The sequence below is a fragment of the Stegastes partitus genome, unplaced genomic scaffold (genome assembly GCF_000690725.1).
Source record: "Stegastes partitus isolate 25-593 unplaced genomic scaffold, Stegastes_partitus-1.0.2 Scaffold676, whole genome shotgun sequence".
Taxonomy (NCBI): Eukaryota; Metazoa; Chordata; class Actinopteri; family Pomacentridae; genus Stegastes; species Stegastes partitus.
Window position 1 is genome coordinate 325,015 of NW_007578407.1, and position 23,116 is coordinate 348,130.

The 23,116-nt window shown below is 41.5% G+C and overlaps 1 protein-coding gene across 2 annotated transcripts; it reads right to left on the minus strand.

Annotated features, from left to right (window-relative positions):
- Positions 1-3,391: 3,391 nt before the first annotated feature.
- On the minus strand, positions 3,392-21,681 carry pdcd6ip (programmed cell death 6 interacting protein). Of its 2 annotated transcripts, none has more exons than XM_008290497.1 (18): positions 21,381-21,681; positions 17,284-17,338; positions 17,126-17,195; positions 15,849-15,976; positions 14,741-14,894; positions 13,938-14,038; positions 11,797-11,913; positions 11,351-11,573; positions 10,671-10,794; positions 10,070-10,247; positions 8,637-8,748; positions 8,308-8,477; positions 7,597-7,845; positions 7,024-7,158; positions 6,760-6,854; positions 6,308-6,443; positions 6,030-6,229; positions 3,392-4,557 (listed from the first exon to the last, which is right to left on the minus strand). In XM_008290497.1, the coding sequence occupies exons 1-18, from the start codon at positions 21,584-21,586 to the stop codon at positions 4,377-4,379; spliced, it is 2,634 nt and encodes an 877-aa protein (XP_008288719.1). In that variant the 5' UTR covers positions 21,587-21,681; the 3' UTR covers positions 3,392-4,376. The 2 variants fall into 2 exon arrangements, with proteins under 2 accessions (XP_008288719.1, XP_008288718.1); XM_008290496.1 differs by having other exon boundaries at positions 11,797-11,928.
- Between the last annotated feature and the right edge of the window lie 1,435 nt (positions 21,682-23,116).

Genomic DNA, 23,116 nt, shown 5'->3' on the forward strand with positions numbered 1-23,116 from the left:
TGGTCGAGCAAATCATCACCACAAAAGAGATTTCAGCACTCTAGCTTTTTTTTCAAGATTCTCACACTTCACCTTTATGGTGCAGTTTATGAAGCAAGAACAAAGGAAAAGAGCAGCACAATAAAAAATCACTGCAAACAGGTAGATTAAAGCAGCGTTTTCTGGTTCAGTTCAGTCAAATGAAGATAAACACCTTTACTGATACAGTTCAGCTGAGATTTAACACCGTCAGTAGATAAAAGTGCATTTTGTTTCTAGATTGTTTTACATAACAGAAATGTTTACACCATTTATCCATTACATTTAGTTACATAATATAACTTATCTGTGATTTATTGTAGAATTTTATCCAACAGTTTACCCACATTTTTTGGGGGCTAACTAACATTATTTAGCCATTTAACTGTCTGTTTCGACTATTTATTAATTTCTTTAGCTAATGTTTAAACCATGATTTATATTTTGACTAATTTTAGCCATTTATCTACAACTTTTATGCTATTTATTCTTTGCTCGTTTACCCATTGCTTATAGCTAATATGAGTCAACCAATTAGTCACTATTTGTTAGCTTTAGTTGTTTATAAATTTAAACTATGATTTATACATTTGCTAATTTTAGCTAACTATCCCAACTACTTATTCACTTATTACTACAGTTTACCCAATACTTACAGCTACTACAACAGAATAATTTAACCATGATGGAAAATTTTTATTTCTCTATTTCAGCCATTTATACCGTTATTTTAGCTAAAAATTTGAAGTGTTTTTGATTTAATATTCAGACCGTGACTTACTGATTAGCTAATCTTAGCAAGCTGTTTCAACCATTTATAAATTATTTAAGCTAACAATTATAAATTCAGGGTATTCATTAGCTATCTGTAGTTATTTATTTACTACTTTTCCACTATTTATTATCTTTTGCTTTTACTACGCTTGGCCCACTTGTAGCTAACATTGTTCAGACATTTAACCGCTACAGATAACTATTAGCTTTGTAGTTCAACCATTTAGACATTATTTTAGTAATAATTTCAACTTTTTAAATGCTAACTATTACTTGCAGTTGTTTTTTTCCCCAACCATTTATAAATTGCTTTAGCTGTTGATGTAAACCATGATTTATTCATTAGCTAATCACAGGTATTTTTTAGCCATTTATAGTCTTTACTTTCACAGCATTTATCTTTTACTGCAGCTGACCCACTGCTTAAAGCTGATATTATTCAGTTAGCCACTATTTAGTAGTTTTAGCTGGTAGCTGTGTTTAAACCACCAATTATTTAATTGCTAACTTTAACCATTCAACCATTTAACTACCAAAGATAACTTTTAGCTGTCTATTTCAGCATTTATTGATTTATTTTAGCTATTAATTTGAAGTGCTTTTAACTTAATATTCAGACCATGGTTTAGCTAATGTTAGCAAACTATCTTACCCATTTATTAATTATTTTAGCGGACAATTTCAACCACAGTTTATTTCTTAGCTAACAGTTTTAACCATTTGTCTTTCGTTTTACTACACTTTACCCACTTGTAACTATCATGATTCAGCCTTTTAACCGCTACAGATAACTATTAAGAGTCCATTTTTAAAACATTCATGCACTATTTTAGGTAACAATTGCAAATATGGTATATTAATTCCTTCAACCTATTAGAACCATCCTTTCTTCATTAGTTATTTTGAGTTATTTACTACTTTAACAGTACATATCCTTACTTTCGCTGTTTATCTGCCACTTGTTGTCAACATTATTATATTATATAACACTATTTATGACTTGTACAGCCAGTTCCTCCAACAGTTTACTTTTTAATAGCTATTTGAAGTATTAATTGATTCTCAGCAGCTAGAACTCAGTTGCAACACTTGACTAAATGTGTGGCTATGTATGTGTTTTTGTGCTATTTTTATTTTTAACTAACCGAGCTACAGCACGCTCTCACGCCTCAGGGCAAATGAAGAATAGCCCCCGAGGCAGAAGCCTCCCTGGTTGCTGGTTTCCTTAATCGAGTGTTTCTGTGTAATTATCAACATCATAGCCAAAGAAAAACCCTTGATTCAGCCATATTACGGACAAACACATGGTGAGGAGGAGAGAAAAGAGTGGGGGAGTAAGAATAGTGTGAGCACCAATATGGCTGAGTGCTGAGTTTGGGAGCCATTAGGCAGAAGGTAATTAATGCCTGTCACTGCAGTGCTCCGTTCGCTGCCTTTATTCTGTTTCAGACCAATTAAAATATGACACTCCTCCGATGGAGAACGTCTTGTTAAAATTAAGCGCCTGAGATGCACAGACACCTTTGATAAACACATTCAGAGCTACAATTGGCTTTGGCAGCAACGGCACGCCGTATAGATGGATACAGAGGGAGCAACATGGCAGTGTGTACGTGTTGTGTCACTTCCAGTAGGAGATGTGAGCTGTTAGAGCTGATTAAAAGTGTGCATCCTCGTGAGTTTCACTCTCAAGCGCACACGCGTGCACACCGGAGACTGACGTAATGTTATGAGACGTTTATGAGCCAAGAGATACTGACCGGTGTGGATAACTCACTGCCAACGATTTGCAGATTGGACAGCAAGGACAGACGAATGGTAAGCAAAAACAGATGAGCCAGGGGAGAGGGGAAAAAAATGGAGGACAGAGCAGCTGAGGATATAAAAAGACAGGTGGTATGCTGAGAAGAAGGGAAAAAAAAAAAAAAAAACAAGCTTAAGAACAAAGCAAAAATATGATGAAGAGAGTAAAATAGGACAGAAAACAAAAGGATGGGGAGAGTGGAAAATTAAGTGAAATATGGTGGGGTTGTTAAAAGAGTTGTGGTGATAGGAACTCGAGAAGACAGATTAGACAGAGAGAAGAGAGGGGAAAATGGAGAGAGGTGGAGTGATGGATGCAGGCAGGGGACCAGCAGCTCTCTGCCAACATCTCCATGCATCCTTCCAGACATCACACTGCGCTGCCATCTGCCTCCCTACCACACACACACACTCTGAAACACACACACAGGGAGGAGATATGTGAAATCATTAGCGTCTCCTGACACTGAATAAATATCTGGGGATGAAATCTGTCTGTGGAGAAATCACCTGCGGGGGAATATGATTGGATGAGATCACGACCTCACTGGAACGTAATTTGCATGTCATCTAAATGGGATCTGCCCCCAGTGCTCGGGGGGGTCAAAAGGCGTCCGATGAGTTGGACGGGACGACTCGCGCTCCGATTGGCTGGAAGCAGCAACAATGGCAGGTGAAGCGCTGCTCCCCCTGTGAGCTGCAGGACTGCCCTCTTCTGGCTGCTTTACAATATCTCCAGTTTGATATCAGAAAAAAAAAAGTGGAACACACTTTTAACCGAACAAGACGTCCAACATTTACGGACAAATTCTGGCTGGCAGTTGTTTTTAATCACATTAGAGCTGAGGAATAAAAATAAACACAAAGAGCATGAGAGTGCAGCACACAGAGTGTCTTGGTTAACCACATACAGAGTCTTATTTATACATATATTTATATAATAGAACCATTTCTCCCACTTGTACAGCCTCTGATTGTAACACAGAAATAAAACCCACATTCCCGGGGTGAGAGAGAAAAGAGCGAAAGAAAAAAAAGAGAGCACAACTCTCAACAGTCATCATCTACATTAGAAAACCTGCAGGCCATTCGTTTTTATAGGTTTATACGTCAGAGAGGCATCAGTATTCATTACAAAAATAGGAATATAGTTGATATAGAAGCACTGGGGGTTGATTGAGTGGGTGTGAAGGGGGGGAGAGTGAGGATGTGGCTGTGCCCTCCCATCAGTGGTGTGACCAGTAATGACCACCCGTCCACCCACCCAACACACACACACACACACACACTCCCAGAACCAGGAAACGAAGAGCCATTCTGGGACTCTGCTCGCCTCCGTGAGTGTTGTACAGCAGTCCAGCTCGGTCAGTTGTCAGAGGGAACGGGTTAGGGTTTAAATTAAACAAAATCATCAAAACTATTAGAAAATGAGTACATAAAAAATAACCTCACAGGAAAAAGGAGGGGAGGGGTTAGTGCACTGGTAAAGATAGTTTAGGAAAAGTGCTGTCAGAATCCAGAAAAAATGAGATGAAGATGACGTGAAAAAGAAACCTTTTTTTTTTTTTTTTTTGGGTAGTATGGAATAAAGTACGCAAAAGTATTGAAGGTTTTCAGGGAGAAGTGCAAAGCAGCTCTGAGGTCCGCCTTCAAACAGCTGCTGTTAGTGAGAAAAAATATCAGAGGGGGAAGGGCTGACGGAGATGAAGTGTTATTGCTGGGGACATATTTTTATTTGGTGTTAACATGTGAGAGGAGGAATGAGGAGACCAGGAGGAGAGTTATTGCTGAGGGTAGTAGGGCTGTTGCTGGGGCGGTTGCTGGGGGTAGCCGGGGTAGGGCTGTCCTGCTGGAGGGGCTCCTGGGTATCCGCCCTGTCCTGGGGTCGCCTGGTAGGGCATGTAGGGCACGTTGTACTGGCCGTAAGGGTAGGGGTTGTAGCCCATGGGCATCTGGAAGTACCTGCACGGACACAACAACGGACGAAGGAAGTTTCAGAGAGGCCTTCAGCTAGATCTCAACCATCGTGTGTTATTTGTAGCTGAAACAGGTACTCAGTCAAATCCATTGTTTCCAGTTCAGCCAAATTGGACAACTGGGCTACATCTCTGTTAAAATTTTGAAAAACAGCAAAGTACTTGTGAAACAAGTAATCCTGAAATAATCAGGACACACTATCTGACCTCAGTATACAGAGCTAGAGGTATGGTTGGGGTTTTATAGCATCTTCACACTTTGCAGAAATGATCCACGTTAGTCCTGTTTTGTTTAGCTTCCACACTGACATTTTTACTCTCACACCAAAGATACAAAACAAATACCATATATATAAGATCACAACCTGATTGGACAGCTTTTAGGACTTACAATTTCCAATGAAACTTGACGAATCACCAAAACAATGTGTGCTGGACTACTCACACTTGTTTGATTAGTTTTTCCATAATGTGATGGCACTGTTACCAGCTGAGAGCTCAGGACGAGCTAATAAAATGCATGAAAGAGTCAAAGAAGGACCAGAAACGAAGATATGCTGAAGAGTATTCCGACGCCTGAACTGAACTGAAACAGGAAACAATGATGAGAAGAACCAGGTCGGCAAAAGAACGCAACCTGCTTTCCATTCATTCAGTCCGTGCTGTGTTCAATTTAACCGACACAAACCTGCCAAATAGGAATGCACGCTTACAGTATCCTATTAGGTTTCCCTTAAAACATTTGCAACAAGTAAAATTAAATCTGATTTTAAAAATTGTATGATGTTGAGAGACTGTACTTTTGGTGGCAGCTTAATTTACATTCAACCTGTAGCTGCAACATGAAAACGAGATGAGCAAATGAAGACGTGGACGTGTGTCATCATCACACTGTAATCACAGCTGTGGCCTACTCATTTTTACACCTTTTTTTTTTTTCCCACAAATTACTTGCTCCAAATACTGGACTGCGTGTACTGAATTATTAACTTGATGAGCTTAAAATATCGATACGCATTCGACTGGAAGATTCTCAGAAAACTGATCATTGGGGTCATTTATCTCGAGAGGAATCATCTCTCTGCTCAGTCCACTTTGAGTCGTACTGTGGCGTTGCAGAGTGATGTTTCTTCTCACTCACTATCAATCGTTGGCAGACACAGAGAGCTTGCTCACCTCACAGCGGCCAAGTTTATCAGTCATTTTAAAATCCGCATCAATAAGGTACAGCGTTTGTCATGTTAATCGGTGACAGAGAAGGTTAGCATTGGCTGAAAAATTAGAAGCCTGATACCTGGATGTTTTCTAAATTGCCTTTTGCTAGTAAACAAAGAAAGATGAAAGAGAACAGATTTGATTTGATTTTGGTAAAAGCAAGCTCAAAAAGGAGGCCAATAGTCAAAACTAATGCAGGTCAAACTGTGTTCAGACTCTTCTACGCTGGGATGGAAAACTCACTGTGGGTAGCCTTGGTAGGCGGGGTAAGGTGGTCCCTGGGCCTGGGAGGGAGGGGCCACAGGTGGTGGGTTGTTGCTGGGGGCGCCAGTGGGCGGTGTGTTGGTGGGATTGGTGGCGACAGCCTGAGGGGTGAAGTTCGGTGGAGGTGGTCTGGCTGGGGGCTGGGACTTAGGCGGCTGGGGTTGTTGAGGCTGCCCGGCCTAGAAGGCAGAGACACAGATCAGTACAGCGCCATCAGACTTCTATAAAGCTCAGGCATTCAGGGTTTAGCTACTTACAAAGACGGTTCTGGGTGCGGGGGTTGGGCCGGCAGCAGGGGCAGCGGGGGTACCGGGGGTAGCAGGGGTGCTCTGATAGGCAGGAACGTTGAAGGATGGAGCGCTGGGCTCTCGAGCGATGCTCTGCTGCAGCTCCCTGCAAGCAGAATTCAAACGTCACAATTGGCTGTAGTGTTTTCCTCACATTAGGACCTGACAGCCTCTCATCTACTGTCAGGTTGATCAGGTGGCCTGAGGATAACTACTCCTACCCAAAATCATTCCTGACTACCTGAATATGAAAGAAAGAAATTACTCCTGTAACACTTTGTGAAACTAAAGCTGTTGCCTTCAGTGTTAAAACTCAAGATCAGACAAAAAACTAGAAAGAAATCCTTATCAGCCGACCCTTCAATCTTAAAATGACTGTCACACAAATCAGTGAAATGAATAAAAACCCGGTAGGTACGTACTTGAGGAGTTCATCCCGCTCTGTCTTACGAGCGAAAACGATGTCGCTGCATTTGTTCTGGAACTTAAGCAGGATTTCTGTCAAGTCGTTGTAGAACTGAGGAGGGAGGAACAAAAAAGGGGGCAAAAAAATAAATCACCTGCTTTGCAAACCACCTTGACGCGCAAAAAAACACAAACAAAAGTGGAAAGTTTCTGACGAGATATGCATTATCGCAGCCTGGTTGCTGAGGCTGGTGTGTGCCGGCATTGTGCTGAGTGAGTACCTTGGTGCCTTCGCGCAGGTTGCTGCTGATCTCAACGTAGCTGTCGTGGGCTGAAGCCAGCTTCTTCAGGACCTCCTCCCTCTGGTTGGCCTCCGTGTTGGACTGCTTCAGACTGCTGAACTCCTGGTGGGACGTCTGGAGGAAGATCACAGGGGTGAGAAGAGTGAAGCTCAGACTGAAGTGGTTAACCTCTGCCACTTAGTAAGAAGTATATTCATGCACTGTAAACTGGAGATATTTCTTTGCACACAAGGCACTTTGCCATTCAGAGGCCAAACCAGATTTTATTCACTTCTTTGGACTTCATCTGCACCTGCTGTGTGAACTGTGTGAACTGCTTGCATGTGGTTTTTGTTTGATACGGGTAATACTTCAGAAAATTCCAGTAAAGAAATTCACTTTTCTAGCTCGGATGGAGATCAGCGGCCAAGATAAGCTTCTTTTTTTTTTAATGCTTGTTCAGTAATTTTAGTGGAGCAGTGCAGACACATGAACTAATAAAAGAAATCAACAAGAGGCCACACTGCTGCTTAATCGGTGCTTTCTACGGAGACTGTGCGTGCGTTTGTGTACCTGAACTTGTCCCAGCAGCTCTTCCTGTGAGCGGAGGCTGGCCTGCACCCTCTGGTTGTAGGCGCTGTACAACTGGTCGAGCTGAGAGAGGGACAGCTGCTCCTCGTTGATGGCTCCGTCCTGGGCGAGCGCCGTCAGGAAGGTGGTGGACATGTCAAAGGTCACGGCCTTGATTTCCCCCTCCAGGGTCTCCCTCTCCTTCTTTATCTCGTCCAGCTGGGCCAGCTGGGAGCGCAGCACGTTCACTACCTGGTGGGGACATGACACCTTCACCTTTCCATCCGTTTTTCTCCTTCGGTGCGCTAGCCTTATTTAATGCCTGACCTCTCACCCTTGTCATGGTGAGAGCAATTTACAGCACAGCTCAACACCTTTTGTTTGAAAACACTGTAGCTGGAGAGACGTGCACCTCTTCCTCGCTCTTTCCCAGTTCTGCTTGCTTAGTTATTTAAGCTCCCCAGTGAAACACAATGCAAAGTCAGCAAACAAAATGAAAAATGGAGCTACTGTGGGGAGGAGGGAAAGGGCTATAAAGCACACAGCGTCCACCGGGTGTTTTTGGTGCAGGAGGAGTCTGTGTTTATGTGACACAGAAAAGGCCTCTGGATGACGTGACACACACTCCAAACTCAAAAAACTTACCATAACTAGAAAAACTTTTCACATTATCTGGTCTTACAAACAAAAAAAATACGAAGACAATGGACAGACCTCGCTGCCCTGCAGTGTCTTGGTCGGGTTGGCGGAGGGGATGGCAGCGTTGAGCTCGTTCTCGGGTTTACACAGCAGGGTGATCATGTCACAGTGGGCATTGTAGCGGTCTCTCACCACCTGGTCGGCCTGCACCGCCTTGTCCAAGATGTTGCGGAAGTTAGCACCCTCTGGGGGAGAAGAAGGAGGGTGGGGAGTTAGAGGGAACATGACACGGAGAAAGGAATTTTTTATTTTTTTTTAAATGGAAAAATGAGGAGTAAGGTCACAGACAAAAGGAGACATACGTGGCTAAAGGGAAACAAGAGTGACAGGTTTTCATGCTGTACCTGCACGAAGGGGCTTGTACAGGTCTCCAGAGGGGGTTCTGTTCCAGCGCTGGTTGAACTTGGTTCTCAGCTCATTGTCTGTCGTCTCTTCATCGTCCAGCATCTTCAGAGACTGATAGACAAAAACACACACATGCTGAGTGGAGACAGCGGTTGTGAACACCTTAATCTGACACACCGGATGTCGGCTGCCATTGGATAAGCCTGCCATTGGACACTAAGTTCAGGTGCCTTTGTGCTTCTGTTTTGCTTTCCGTGCATTACTGTTTTTAAAATCGTCTTCACTATGGGAAACAATAACATTAACTTACATGTAGCAACCTACAATACTGAAAATAGTTAGGAGTTTGTTTGGTGGGTAATCTACATAATGAAGGTGCTCGTCTTCCTGTGGGAACACGGAAGCCGCATCCACCCAAGACGACTGTGATTTGTTTAAAGAAACACAAACAAGCCAGAGTGCGTTTCCCCCCATAACAGAGTGATAGTAAGGTGCAGCCACACCATTAGAGTTCTACAGGATGAGCTGGCTAAGCAAAACTAAAAACACCTTAATAACACGCTCAGTAGCCGTTTGCCACCTGGGCTTTGTGCTCAATAATTATGAGATATCTGAGGGCTATTTTAGAAATCACCTTATACCCACCGTACAACAAGCAAAAGCCAATAACTGTTCTTAACAAATAATTTAGATTGGTGATGATTTTCTGTGTCGGTTCAATTTCCTGTCAATTAATTCCTTCATACTTTCAGCACTACATTCATGTGTTTTAAAGTCAAGACTGGAGTTTAAAAATAATCATGAAAAAAAAAAAAAAAAACTCAATAAAGACTAGTCTGTTTTTGGCCCGCAGTTGTTTACTTTATAGTTTCAGCTTGGCTCCGTGTCTCTACACAACACAAGTGACTGCTTTTTGGGGAAATTAGGGCATTTTGGTTTGGACTATTCAACTCCGCCAACAAACTTGGAAGCAGACTGTGCTTTATGATTTATGTTTTTCCTTCCGTCTGTTATTTGTTTGCCTTCAAGATGTTTTTTAAAAATGGGTTGGCTGAAACTGGTGGACAGACAGTCCTTGGCCCAGAGATCAGTGGATTAGATTGCTGTGATGATCCTAATCTGGGATTTCCGCCATTAGGAACGATTATGAGTTTTTAGCATTAATGTGCTCTTCTGGTGTCGGTGGTGGAAAACTCCAACTTTCATGGCATCCAAGTCAGCCTCTAAACAGCATAAGATTCATATGCTACTTAGTCAAGAAAGCAAAGCCATATGACAAACAAGCTGTTTGGAGCCTGTAGTTCTGAAAGTGCCTTCTTTCAGTTTTTGAAAGTGATTTCTAATCACAATAAGCACTGAGGGGTGAGAGGTTTATCCTCTGGTATGTGGTCATTTATAATGCAGCGTGTCTCCGTGTGCCTCTATCGCTCACCTCGTCCAGGATCTCCCTGTTGCGAGTCAACAGTTCAGGCAGGTCTCTGATTAGCTGCTCGATGCTCTGCAGTCCTCCCTGTTGCACAATGGATCTGGCCTTCTCAGCAATGGATTGTGGGATAGAGTCTCCGGACAGGTCCTCCAGAGCAGCTGGCAGGTTTAGGGATGCCAACACCCTGCCGGAGTTACACATCATCTCAGTTATTAGGGTTTCTCAAACACTAACCTCTACCTAGAGACCAAAAAAAGCTGCTTTCATAAAGTTTAATCTTATTTGTGCACTGTAAAATTATTCTATACCCAAAATTTTTCCCCACTGTTTTAAAACTTTTAAATAAAGTTCATCTTTTTGTTCGATGAAACACAGCAAATTTAAGCACTTGCTAGTATCATCAAATAATGTGATAGACGTGCTCGACTGGTACTCAGAGCGCTACACTAGAAACATGAGTAGTTTTATTGACATTTTAATGCTACCTAGTGCTCCATTATGTTATGAATTTTTCAATATCCTAACAGAGGCACTCATTGTTATGTTCATAGGAAGACAATGAACGCCAAGCACAAGCAAAACAACTCATAGAGACAGCGCAGCGTACCCGTTGCAGAGATTGGTAGCCTCCCTCATCGTTCCCACCAGTCTGTTCACAGTCTCCCCCTTTCTCTGGTTGTAAATGCTCATGGACTGCTGCACCGCCATGGGAACCATCTTCTCAAACAAGTCTGAAAAGATCAACACAGTCAACTGATTAGAAATCAAGTCAGCGTGTGTTGTAGATGAGATTCCATCTGCTGTGAAAGAGTAGTAGATAATAAAGAGAGGGTCCAAACCATAAATGACTGCTGTCTTTAATGTGTTTAAATGGGAATTAGCTATAAAGATTTCAGCTCACAGTGTGTTTTATTTTTCCAGTGTGAGGGAGGGAAACAGTTTAAGAGTATGTGATTTAAAAAAAAAAGAAGAAAAAAAGCCTGATGATGGATGTGATGAGCAACCAGTGTTCTGCAATCTACTTGAAGAGTGGAGTAAAGTTGCCTCGATTAGTTGAGATAATCAATAACACTCAAAATCAATATTTTTTAAAAATACTGCATGTTGTTTTTGCTTTAATTCATTGGCTGCAGTCAGGACCACAGTTTGAGGTAACGGCGGCAGCAGCAGTCCCACATGGTTGTTTCTCTTAGACTTATTTGTGTGTGTTGTGTAATCCATTTTAATGTCACATGTAAATGTCTCAAATCATGTAGAGTGGCAGGAAAGTGTGTCTATGTGTCGTACCTGTGAATTTCTGGCTGATTGGAGGTGTGATGGCGGTAGCTTTGACCAGCGCTGCCTTGCCGATATGCTCCAGGTCCTTGACTTCAGGCACACGGTCATGGTAGATAAAGTCATTGTCTTTTTTGGCTGCGGCGAGAGCTCGGTTAATCTTGTCACTCAGGTCCTTGACGCTCACATACTCGTCGTAGCGAGACGCCACCGTCTTCACCAGCTCTGCTGCGTGCTGAAGTGATCAACAGGAGGGAAAATTTACTTCATGAATAAATTTTCTGGGTTTTAATGTGGAACTTCAAGGCAAGTCTGTCAAATTCTAATTTCTCTGAAGTTCTCTCTGAAGCACTGCGGAGGGGAATTTATGAAAATGACAATGTGCACATCATGTGAAGTTATGACAGATGCTTGCTGACAGCGTGGAACGAGATAAAAATCACGGTCAATCCGCGTACCTGCAGACGAGCGATCTCCTCTCCAAAGCGCTTCTTCTGCTTGGCCAGGACGCTCTGGTGCAGCTCGGCGTTGGCCTGCATGATGCAGTGCTTGGCCGCCAGCACCGGCAGCACTTCCTGAAAATAAAAATACTGACCAGGGAGAGGCAACCACAGAGCAACACGCAGGCACGCAAACATATATATACACACGCGCACACGCATGATGGCAAGGCAAACCACAAAATGGCAGACGCACACCAGCGAGGTCAAATCACAGATGACATCACGAAAGCCAGTCGCAAACAGGCACGAGCAGTCAGGAGTGTGCAAACACAACACAAGCGTGCGCACACACAGACAACCAAGTGCCAACACCAACACCACCACGAGGGATGCAGAAAGAAAGGAAGACAACGAGAGAGAAGAACAGAACAGGCCATGAGTGTTTAACCTTTTAGCAAAAGCTGCTACACCTTCATCAAACAACCCACAACCGTGTGTGTGTGTGTGTGTGTGTGTGTGTGTGTTTGTGATGACAGCAGTTCATGTTGGATTTTAGGTATTTGGGCACAACGCAGATGCTACTTTCCAGATATGGATCGATGTCCCTGACCTTGTGTTCAGTGTGAAAACAAAACATGACGTCTTCATCCTATACAAGTAAAAGCATCCTTCAAAAGGTTCTTAGTAACTTGTAGCTTCTTTCAAACTGGTGATTTATTAAGTCAGGTAGCAACTGTAAAACTTCATGGATACCTCCACTAGAAAAGAGTTTTCTGGAAACATGTGTAGCACTGTCAAAGCAATGGCCTGTAGCATCACCGGCAGCAATTTAACTTGAAATATCAACCCTCTGAAAACGGCTTAAAGCATCAAACAACATATAAAACTTACCTGGCAATTATCTTTAAATGTAGGCATGACTTTGTTTTGTTTGCATTTGCATTAAGACTGTTACCACAGATTATTTTGCTGATTATTTTTTGAATAATCATCACGCTTTTTAGAGTGGTAATAGAATTCTTTTTTATTTTTTTGCTTTAATTTATAATTACAAAGTAAATGTTGATTGCGCAAAATAATAGCCACAGAACACCGTCTGCATTTAGGCCGGTTCCCTATAAGGTTCTCACTTCTCACTTTGCAATTGTTTGTGCCACCTGGCAAGAAATCTCCCTGGAAAATAAAGGCTCGACTTACAGCTGAAAGAGTCGAGTAACTCTGGAAACTACAAACTAAGAGCCCCGTTGTCAGAAAAGGAAAAACAGGCAAAGAGGGAGAGTGATAAAAATCGAGGTAAAATGAAAATGAAGCATGGTGGGCATTCACTTTATGGAGGCTTCAAATTGACAGTCATTTGGCTTTATTTCTACGAGATCATTAGTTAACAAAATCTGCCTTATTATAATACAACTGGGTGTTTTACTCTTCCTTTATCATGGTGCTGAGACAGGCCACTATTTCAAATTAGGATTCTTATGGTTGTTTATAGCTTTGGAGAGCAGCCAGGATGTTAATCTATATTAAATTGTTTCATAATTGATTAATCAATTTGAGTATTTTTTTTAAAAAGGAAGAAGAAAAAAATCTCTAAATTCTCCAGCTTCTTAAAATATACTATTCTCTAGTTTCTTCACACCTCTGTGGCCGCAAACTGAACATATTTGAAGGCGTCATATTAGGTTATGTACAGACATAAAACTTTATTTTAACTCACTTAACCTCAAAATAGAAAATGTGTAACATGAAGCTTTGGTGGTGGTGTGTGTGTTTCTGTGTGTGTTTCAGTCAGAGTGTTAGACAGTGAGTACTTCAGATGCCTATGATTAGATGGTGAAAAACCAATCAGAAAGAAAACAGGTCCGACTGTGTTTTAGTAGGAACCAACCAATCACAGTGAGAACAGGATGGAAGTCGACCAATGAGGACAGAGAGGTTGCGAATTGGACAGTCCCACAACCTGAGCCTGTTTTCCACACAGCACACGCACAAAACAATCAGAGACGATGCACACGCCGAGCCATACAGGATCCAAACTCTGTGTGTCTGCACCACACTGGACACATGGCTGACTGTGAATGTGTCTGCTGCGGTTTCATGGTTAGTGTGTAACTGTGTGTGTGTGTGTGTTTGTGTGTGCGTGTGTGTTCTTCACATACCTTGGGGAGGTTGTCTTTGTACTGGCACTGCTTGAAGGCGTCGCCGTAGAAATCTGCCGCTTGATTGGCCAGCTTTGCAATGACAGCATCCTTCATCTTATCTATGGGGTGAAGAGGCCACTTGTAAAGTCATACAACCAGCGGACACACTCAAGATAAGAGGCTGTGTTCTTGAAAACCGCACGTCACAAACAGATCGGCTGTGGTTTTTTGAACTGATCGCTGACATTTGGTTCAATCGAACTGGATGTTACCTAGGAGAGATTCTCCGAGGGGGTTTTTCGGAGCTGCGGCAACCGTCTCGATTTAAAAACATCCCTCTGATGAAATTGCCCTTGCATCCTACAAAACTAATTTACAACTAAAACCTGCACTTCTCAGCAGATGAGAGGTCTAACATTTTCAAATGGGAGCCTTTTTATGATGTAATCTTCAAAACTTTGCCGCTTTAAAACTTTAAAAAGGCAATGCTGTTGACAGAACTGGGGCAGACGCTTTGTGCAACCTGGATCAAAAGTGCTCCCGTCATCGCGAGAAATTAATCTCAAGATAAAAATCCAGCATGAAGTTGTAAATAAAGATTGCATTTATTCAAACTACAACACCTCTTTATATTTGTGACATGAGACTTGCAAAATACACTACACAGCAAAAAAACTGAACAGATTGCACTTTTAAAGCAGCACAGTTGATCTGTGTTCTTTTCTACATGACATTATCGGCGCTGAAAGGTTCAGTCACCTCAACAGGAGCAGCTAATACAGTTACAGTGTTTATGTGAAGAAGCGTGGCAGAGTTAGTACCTGACGTGGCTTTGAGGAAGAAGACCTCCTGGGCCTGGGCCAGCATGATGAGGCTCAGAGTGCCTACAGTCTCGGGGGAGATGTCCATGGTGGGCTCCCTGTTCAGAGCAGAGAGCACCGTGTCCTTGATGTGACCGAACGCTCCACTGGCCAGCTGGAGGGAGGCATACACAAAGAGAGAGAAACACAGATCAGACACTACAGCCAAGATTGAAATTCACATAACCTGATTTTTCTGCACTTCAAAAACAGTCCTGGCCGTCTATAGTGCAAATCTCCAACCGTTCGAGTGTACTAAAAGCGGCTGCATCGCATTCCACCTCCATCGCGCCTGCTGGAAACGATCGAGCCACCGTGCCAATCCTCGCTGAGCGCATTTCACGAAATCAATTTGCGAGCGCTGCTTACACAGAGATCACAGGCGGCGGTGCCATCATGTTGCACAAAAGACTCGCAAAGTGCAGACAAATTTGCAAATCCTGCATGGTTCTCTCACGCTCGTGTCGGCAGCACTGAGTTTATTTTAATTAATGAAACATGTCAAAGTTCTGTGTTGTGGTGAAATGGGCCACCGGACTCTTTCTGCAGATGCTTGAAATTTACTCATCAGTGAATGTTAATGCAGATACTGACATAAAATGCATTTCACTTATGAAACTACTTCCTCTCTTTTGTTTACATCGTCTCCCTGAAGTCTAAGAAGAAGCTGGATGAGCGGTTTAGTGTTTCTCCTGATGTATTCTGAGGAAATGCAGCCGAAAAAATGAGGATAAAATGCTGCAGACACAACACACAATTAGTAGCACAGCCGTAAAATAATTGTAGCCGTACAGATTGTAGAAGTTCTCCACAGGGTTTTCAATATTTCCCTGAGAAAACACTTCACTTCTGACACAGGGGACATTTAGAATTTTAACATGAAACTCATTCCATGTACTCTCTGCAGTACTTCTGTACATATCTGACTGAACGGTAAAGCTTGACCAAACTTTCTGGTTTGATGTGGGTTTGTGTTTGGTTTTGTTTGTTCCTGTGCATGAAAAGCACTACAAATACAGTTCATACGGTATTTCCCAGCAGGTAGTACACTGTGTGGTATTCCACCCACCTGATAGTATTTGGCAGCAGCCTTCAGTCCCTCGTCGTTGTCCAGATTCTGCTCTGCAGCGATCTGACTGGCCAGAGCTGCGACATTGAACAGCACGCACGTCTTCTCGTAGCCCAAACTGGCCAAAGCTGCAGCACAAAAACAAACACAAGGAGTTGTTAGTCAGAGCGAGGGGTGAACGATTTGGGGGGAAACTATTCCTTTGTGTTTTTTCTGACTGTTATATGATTTGTGATATTTTTTTATAAGTCAAGCTTCAGTTTAATATTCACCATGAAATAGATTTAAAACATGTGATGGAGCTTTACCTCGTGAGACACCATCGTGTGACTGTCACACGAGGAGAACGCATGAATTTGTTATATGATATCACACCACAACATTTTCAACCCTGGGTCAACGCATATCCTAAAATGCAGTCTCTGTAATTTGCTAATTTCACTGCTTATAATCCCAATTTAAAAGGCGTCATTTGTTCAGCCCTATTTAAAGGGAACTCTTTCACTTTCATAGAACAGTGGAAATTTTCCACTAAATATATTAGGATTCATTAAAATTGATTTCCTGCTGTTAGAAATGATGATACACAGAGGACAGAGTGGAATCTTTCTGTCATCCTTTCAATTTTGAGTCAGACATTGACCAGTTCCTGTTTATTGGAAACAGTTGTTTGTGTAGGGTTGGCATTTTCTCCAGCCGACATCTCTATTTCTTCATTTTTCTCGCCAACATTTCACTGACAAGAATCCCAGTCATGAACTCCCACAAGTCCCCACAGAGGACAAAAGATTCAAGTGTGAACAAGATAAATGTGAAGAGTTGGGACTTCGATGAAGAGCAATCTGAATAATCAATTTTTATTGAGCTCACACAGCTTTTATGAATGTGTTTGGAACACGGCATGTCTGTCTCTGAATTACACTGAACGCGTACACTTTTGTTTTAAATCTGTCTTCAAACTCTATATGACATCTTGTCAGGCCCGTTTCTGAATGCAAAGTAAAACAAAGACATATGTACTGTCAGAAAGCTTTGTTTCATATTGGGTGTGTGTTCGTATCTGTGTGTGCAAGACCAACAAACACACAAAGAGACAGAAGGATTAAAAGACAGAATGACAAATATGTACCTGAAGGGCAAAATTAGAATTTGGCTTTACGCCTTGGAATATTATTTCCTCCTTCTGCAGCCAGCTGCATTTACTGCTTGCACAGACTGCTACATGGACACATATACTTTCAGATGTACAAACACACCTGATAAGAAGCTACACTTACCGAGCTTGACTGAGCCGCCAAACAGCGATCCTTTATCAAAGGCATCCTTCCATGTGAAGGTTAAGCAGAGCTGCAGAGACAGAGAGACACTTTGTGGTCAAGTGCTTCTGTTAGGAAACTAAGTGTAACACAGTCTTATGCATTGTATAATCAATTACCTGGTTTTCAGAGAAGGGAAACTTGGGTTCGACAGCACACAGTTGGTCATAGTATCTGTAGAGAGAAAGTAACAGCAGGATTAGAACTCTGGTTTTGTTTGTGTCTAAACCAAAAAATTCATTTCAATTCACAAGACAGAAACATCTTTATTCTGATCATTACTGAGCTGGACTTTAGACAAAAAGTAAGCTGTGAATTCTAGTTTACTAGCTAGCTAGAGGTGTAGTGTATTATGACATAACTGCAGATCTGTGGTTTGAGGAAGCTTTGTCATTACAGAGACACTTGACAATGAGTCAGGAAAAATACCAGAGCAGGCGAGCACGCAGCCAGTGACAGCGCCTCAGCTCTTCATGCTATCAGTGTCTGTATCAGTGGCCTGTGACGTGAGTGGTCTATAATTAGGAATGACAGTATGCAGAGGGGCAAATTAGGAAATCCCCTCTTACCAGTTCATGGACTTTACTCCTGTGGACCTGACTACAAACATACAAATCTGGCTTCACGTATAGAACTACTCACATTTACAGTTTGTTTCCCATGCAAATACAAAAGGACACACACACACACACACAGGCTCAGAGGAAAACTGAGATGAGGCGTGCCTACAGGTTAACGTCCTACCCAAACAATGGTCACCATGGTGACACAATAACTCAGTGTCTGCTCGGTGTGAAAGGGAGAGGGCCTGTCGCTACGGCTACCTGGCATATGGCTAACAGACAACATGTGCAGCGAGCCAAGGGATGCGCTCTATTGGAAAAAACTGACATTGTGCTATTTTGTTTCTTTGCGATAAATCTTATGATAGGATACGATATGAAAACGTACATGGGTTTCCACCAGATGACTTGAAGTATTCTATTTTGAAAGAACTAATCATTGTACAATGACAGGGGAGTGCATCTACATATTAGATAAAAAAGTATTTCGAAACACTGAAAAAAAAAACGTAAACCTTTTTTACATGGTAGAACAAGATATCCAGAATTACTTTGTGGTTTATACGGTACTCAGATTTAGTTTTAAACTCATCATACAGAGCTTTGTGCTGGTGATGTAAATAGTCAGGCAAATTCATCATGTTGCCTTGTTCACCAGCAATAACTGCAAGACACTGCCGACAGAATACTTGTTTTTGGTCAAAATCCAAAGCCGAATTAATTCCATACAGCTGACTTTGCTTTTATTTTCACAACCAAATCTTTCTTTTCCACAGTTTCTGATTCCTATTGCTGGAGCACATGTTGGGCCTGCATGACAACAAACTCTGTTATTGGAAGAAAGTTTAAAGAAACTTTGTGCATCCAAGAACCCCTAAACTGGAGTGAATTATTTTCTATCAGACAAACTTTTCTTGTAGATTAGTCATTAAAAATGAGAATCATGCAAGCTTTCCTTTTGTATCGAGCGACAAAAAAAAGTTGCAGCACGACGTGTTTGAGTTAATTTGCCTCACTTCACATTGCACTTCCTGTGGTATGACATTCTTGCTTTTTCCTGACTACTCATCCTGCCAGACCACAACCACAGACACAGTATCTAACACATAAACCACCTCAGGACATCTACAGATTTCTAATTATCAACATTTAGATTATTGGTCAATTTGTTATATCTCCAGAAAAAAACTGTCAGCAAATCTTTTTATGTTTTGTGATCATTTTCAAGATGTGCAAGAAACTTTTTCTAAAGTTTCTTCTTCTCAAACACTGTCCTATCAACACATAAAACCAGTATAAAACCAATATAAAAACCAAATGAACAATATGCATCAAAAATCTGGAAAAGTACCTGTAAATGAGCCAGAGTACGCCTTAAAAATCTTATTTTCATTTGTTTTTCATGGCCAGTTGTTAAAAAGTAGCATAATTATTTTTTTTACCGATAAAAGTGTGATGGATCCGACACCAGCTCTCTCTCTTTTTTTTCCCAAACTTTAAATCTGTACTGGGATTATTTTTATGTACAGTAAGAGGAGACTGCAGTGACAACTTCAAAGCGGAGCCAATATTGATGTGGTATATTGGATCAGTGCGTCCATAATTTAAACTGACTGAAAATGGAAATTGGTCAGACGTGACCATGAAGTCATGGTGCGACAGGCAGCGCCGCTCAGAAAAGCATTACAGAGTCACATGAGTGGAAGCGGCCTATCGGGCTAAAGGTAAGGAGAGCTTCTGCATTACTTAATTTTTGGCTGCATTCCCACTTTAGCTTTTAGCACTCAACACCTTGCGCTGGTTTTATCTTTCAAGCGCTAAAGAGCCTGAACTTGCCACTTGCGAAAAAATTCCACTGTGGCTGCAAAGTAGCTCACAGTGACAAAAAATGGAAAACCGGGACCCTTCAAACGATACCCAGGTCTTCAAGTTATCTGGACAAACCCTGTGCATAAAATGACTCATGAGTGAGTGAGAACAAAGACTGAAATCAAAGAGGGCAAAGTCTGCACCTATGTATCACCTATAAGTGGGGCATGCTGGTTAATATACAGTCAGGTTTTCAGATATGATGGTGGTGTATGAGAACTACACGAACTTGGTCAAGTCTTCTCTATTAACACTCACTCATTAAACAATCATAAGTCTTTGTAGTCACATGAGGGCAAGGCATCAGTTAACAGCCAGGTGACATTAATGGCGCAAGGGACACAGAGGAACTTTGTCTGACAAACATCAATCCTATTTAGGTCTCAGTTCCTCTATGCAAAGCGGTTAACACTGCAGCACTGTTTTTCCTCAACTGTATGTGACATCTGACCAACAGGAAAACTGACAACGCCTGGACTTTCCTTGCTGGCGCTCTGTAGCTGCATAGTTTATTCAACTCTGGGAAGTTTAAATGGGAAGCCTAAGTACACAGACTTTAATCTCTGTAATCTGCATCCAACTAAACTATGGATATGTTTGTCAGCTTGTTACATATGGAAACTGGCAGGTGATGATGGTAAGTTTTGGTGACTAATACATGAAGAAAATTTGCATTGCCCATTGACTTTACAAGAAAAGTCTGTACAAGATCACTGCTCCAAGGTTCTTAGATACACAGGTCTTTCTTTCTTTCTTTTCTTTTTTTTAATTTTGTCTACTTTAATCACGAGATACAGAGTTTGTTGACATGCAGGATCCACATGTGCACAACAAAATGAGCAAGGAACAGTAGAGAAACATGGAAAGGGAAGATTTAGTTGCAATAAAAACACAGTGTCAGTTCTATAAAAATAATTTGGCCACTGAAAAGCTGATGTTGACCAAAAAGGGGCACTCTGTCAGCAGTGTCTTATACTAAAGGAGGCCACACAACTCATTTGTTTAACTATTTGAATCAGTACTACGAAGCTGTGAGACAAAGCCTGACCTGAGTGTCACCCAAAGCAAACTGCTATCTCCGATCCCTGAGGTCATCAGATAAAAATACCAGTATGTATTCATTTATCAGAAAAACAAAACAATGCCAGTCTTGTATTAAGTATTCTGCAGCCCTAGATGACAGTGACCACTATGATGAAGTTGAATAACGATGTTTAGATTTTATGATATGCTGACATTCACGTACAGTCCTTCTTGAACTTGTATGGTCTCTTATAGCAAAGGTTTGACATTTGTTTTGTTTTGTTATGCGCATGTTTTAGGTATTTTCTTGTGTTTTGGCTCCAGGCCTGTATGTGTTCTGTGTTTCCCTTTGGGGACAATAAAGTTTAAACTGAATGTTGAAGCTAATTCTAATGCTAAAGTAAAACATGCAGAGTTTTTTTTGAATAATTTCAGTGAGCAGGCCTATAGATGACAACTTAGCTAGCAAGGCTAACTTTATCCGCTAAGTGCGTGGCAATTGAGTTAAACAGGCTAACATGTCAAGTGTGAATTATCCTCGCAGGACAAACTTGGCAGGAGAGACATATGACTCAGTCATTTCGGGGACAATCGCCTCCTAGCATTTTAGCTTTACTAACTTTAGCTCCAGTGCTAGCAGCTCAAAGCTAACCCTGCTGGGTGCGGCAGTGACTAAGCTAACACACCGCCACCGGTAAGACGGTCGCTCGGAGCATGAGTCAAATGGCAGCTGGTTCAGGTGTTACAGGGCGGTTTTTTACCTGAGAATAATCTCCAGGGAGCTCTCGTGTTTGTCCAGCGGCCTTCCCAGCGCGTTCTTGCGGAGCTTGTTGAGCTCCTCCACGGCGCGGACATACTCTCCCTGCTCCTCGGCCGCTGGGTATGAAGCTATGACAAATTTCGCCAGCGGTTTCACCAGATCCACCTCAGAGGATTTTTTTAACGGGACTGAAATAAACGTCGCCATTTCGTCCCGCAAAAAGCGCTGAATTGAATCAGAAAAACAGACACGAAGAGCGACCAACGAACACAAACAACAGCGAGCGACCCACTTCCTGGATTCTGACAGGGAACGTCAGTTACGTCATGAAGCACGGAGAGGCGCACTGCGCAGAATCAGTATCGTTTTAATTAGGCATTTCACAGCAGATGGAAAAGTAGCTTCATCTGCTGACAGACACACAATCTTTTATCTCCACGACTGCACATCAGGGCCGAATTAACCCACATAGAGGTCCAAAGTATATATATATATATATATGTATGTATAAAAGAAAATTACATGGACCCTGGTAGGTTGTGAGGTAGTTTAATTAAACTGTAATAACTTAATAATATGCACCATGCATTAACAATATGAACAACTATTGTGCCCCAAGGTGTTTAAAATTAGGAGACACTATAAATGAAAAGGGCAACATTTTTAACGAATAGATTTCAACATGACTCTTCCCCGGTTGATTGCTTACTATAAGAAAGCAATATGCTGCACTACAAGTTTCCTGAATTGGTTTAAATACACTAGTGAGGTATTATATACCTAAAAAAAAATGCACTTGTTCTGCATTAATTTCGAAAAAACAAATCTGAGCATTTGATAAAGCCAGATTCAAAATTCTTGTTACCTTGTGTTGATATGTTAGAGTCAAAGGTTTTCACATTTTCCCCTCCATAAATCAGAAAATACCGTCAACAGCCAGAAACAAATCAATTTCCGTGATGATTTCTGGGAATAAAATGTTACATAAACCAGGCTGTGAATGATACATAAACAAATCCCTGTAAAATCCCTTCCAAATACAGACAGAAATAAAACTGGAATGTTTCTCTGGCTCAGAGTAACCAAAAAATTAAACATTTTGAGAAAGCAGCATTTTAAAATATGCAATGTAGAATTCTTTAATTTAATACTGGAAACCCGTATTTATTGGTTAAACTGAAAGACTACCATGAAACCTTCCCATATGATTATTTATATGAAGGCAATTATTTTTGTATTGCAAATTTTCAAAAATTGAATGTTTAAATATGAAGATGAGGCAATATTTCATCAAATAAGCACTAACTTGTACTAAAACATCTACATATATCAACACAAACATCTACATATATATTGTGGGTGTTTTCTTTCCCCTAATTTGAAAGAAGACGTGTAAAAATAGCTCAAAATTTCAAAACTGACTAGTATGTAAAAAAGTGTTTTTTTTCCCCACACTGTCCTGCCTTAAATAGAAAGTTAAAACATGTAACCACCAAAAATCATAAATATAGCCAAAATATATATACCTACAATTGTGAAGTAGTTTAATACATGCCTGTTTCACATCATTTGTAAGTCAAGCGAGGCAAACAGGGCACAACCAGTTAGACAGCATGTACTCAACACGTACACGCCCAAAGTCATCACATGTGCAGCCAGTTGGTTGTCGTCACGTCATTAGTTAAATGAAGTTCTGCTGTGTGTTAACAAGAAGTCGCAGTAACACAAATATAAATA

What these genes read in the sequence shown, in the direction of transcription:
- pdcd6ip (XM_008290496.1), bottom strand. Translation starts at nt 21,586, where the DNA reads ATGGCGACGTTTATTTCAGTCCCGTTAAAAAAATCCTCTGAGGTGGAT. An exon ending in CTGCTGCCAAATACTATCAG is followed by an intron (nt 14,895 to 15,848) that starts GTGGGTGGAATA and finishes GCCTCCCTCCAG; the next exon opens with CTGGCCAGTGGAGCGTTCGG. An exon ending in CTTCCTCAAAGCCACGTCAG is followed by an intron (nt 14,039 to 14,740) that starts GTACTAACTCTG and finishes TTCACCCCATAG; the next exon opens with ATAAGATGAAGGATGCTGTC.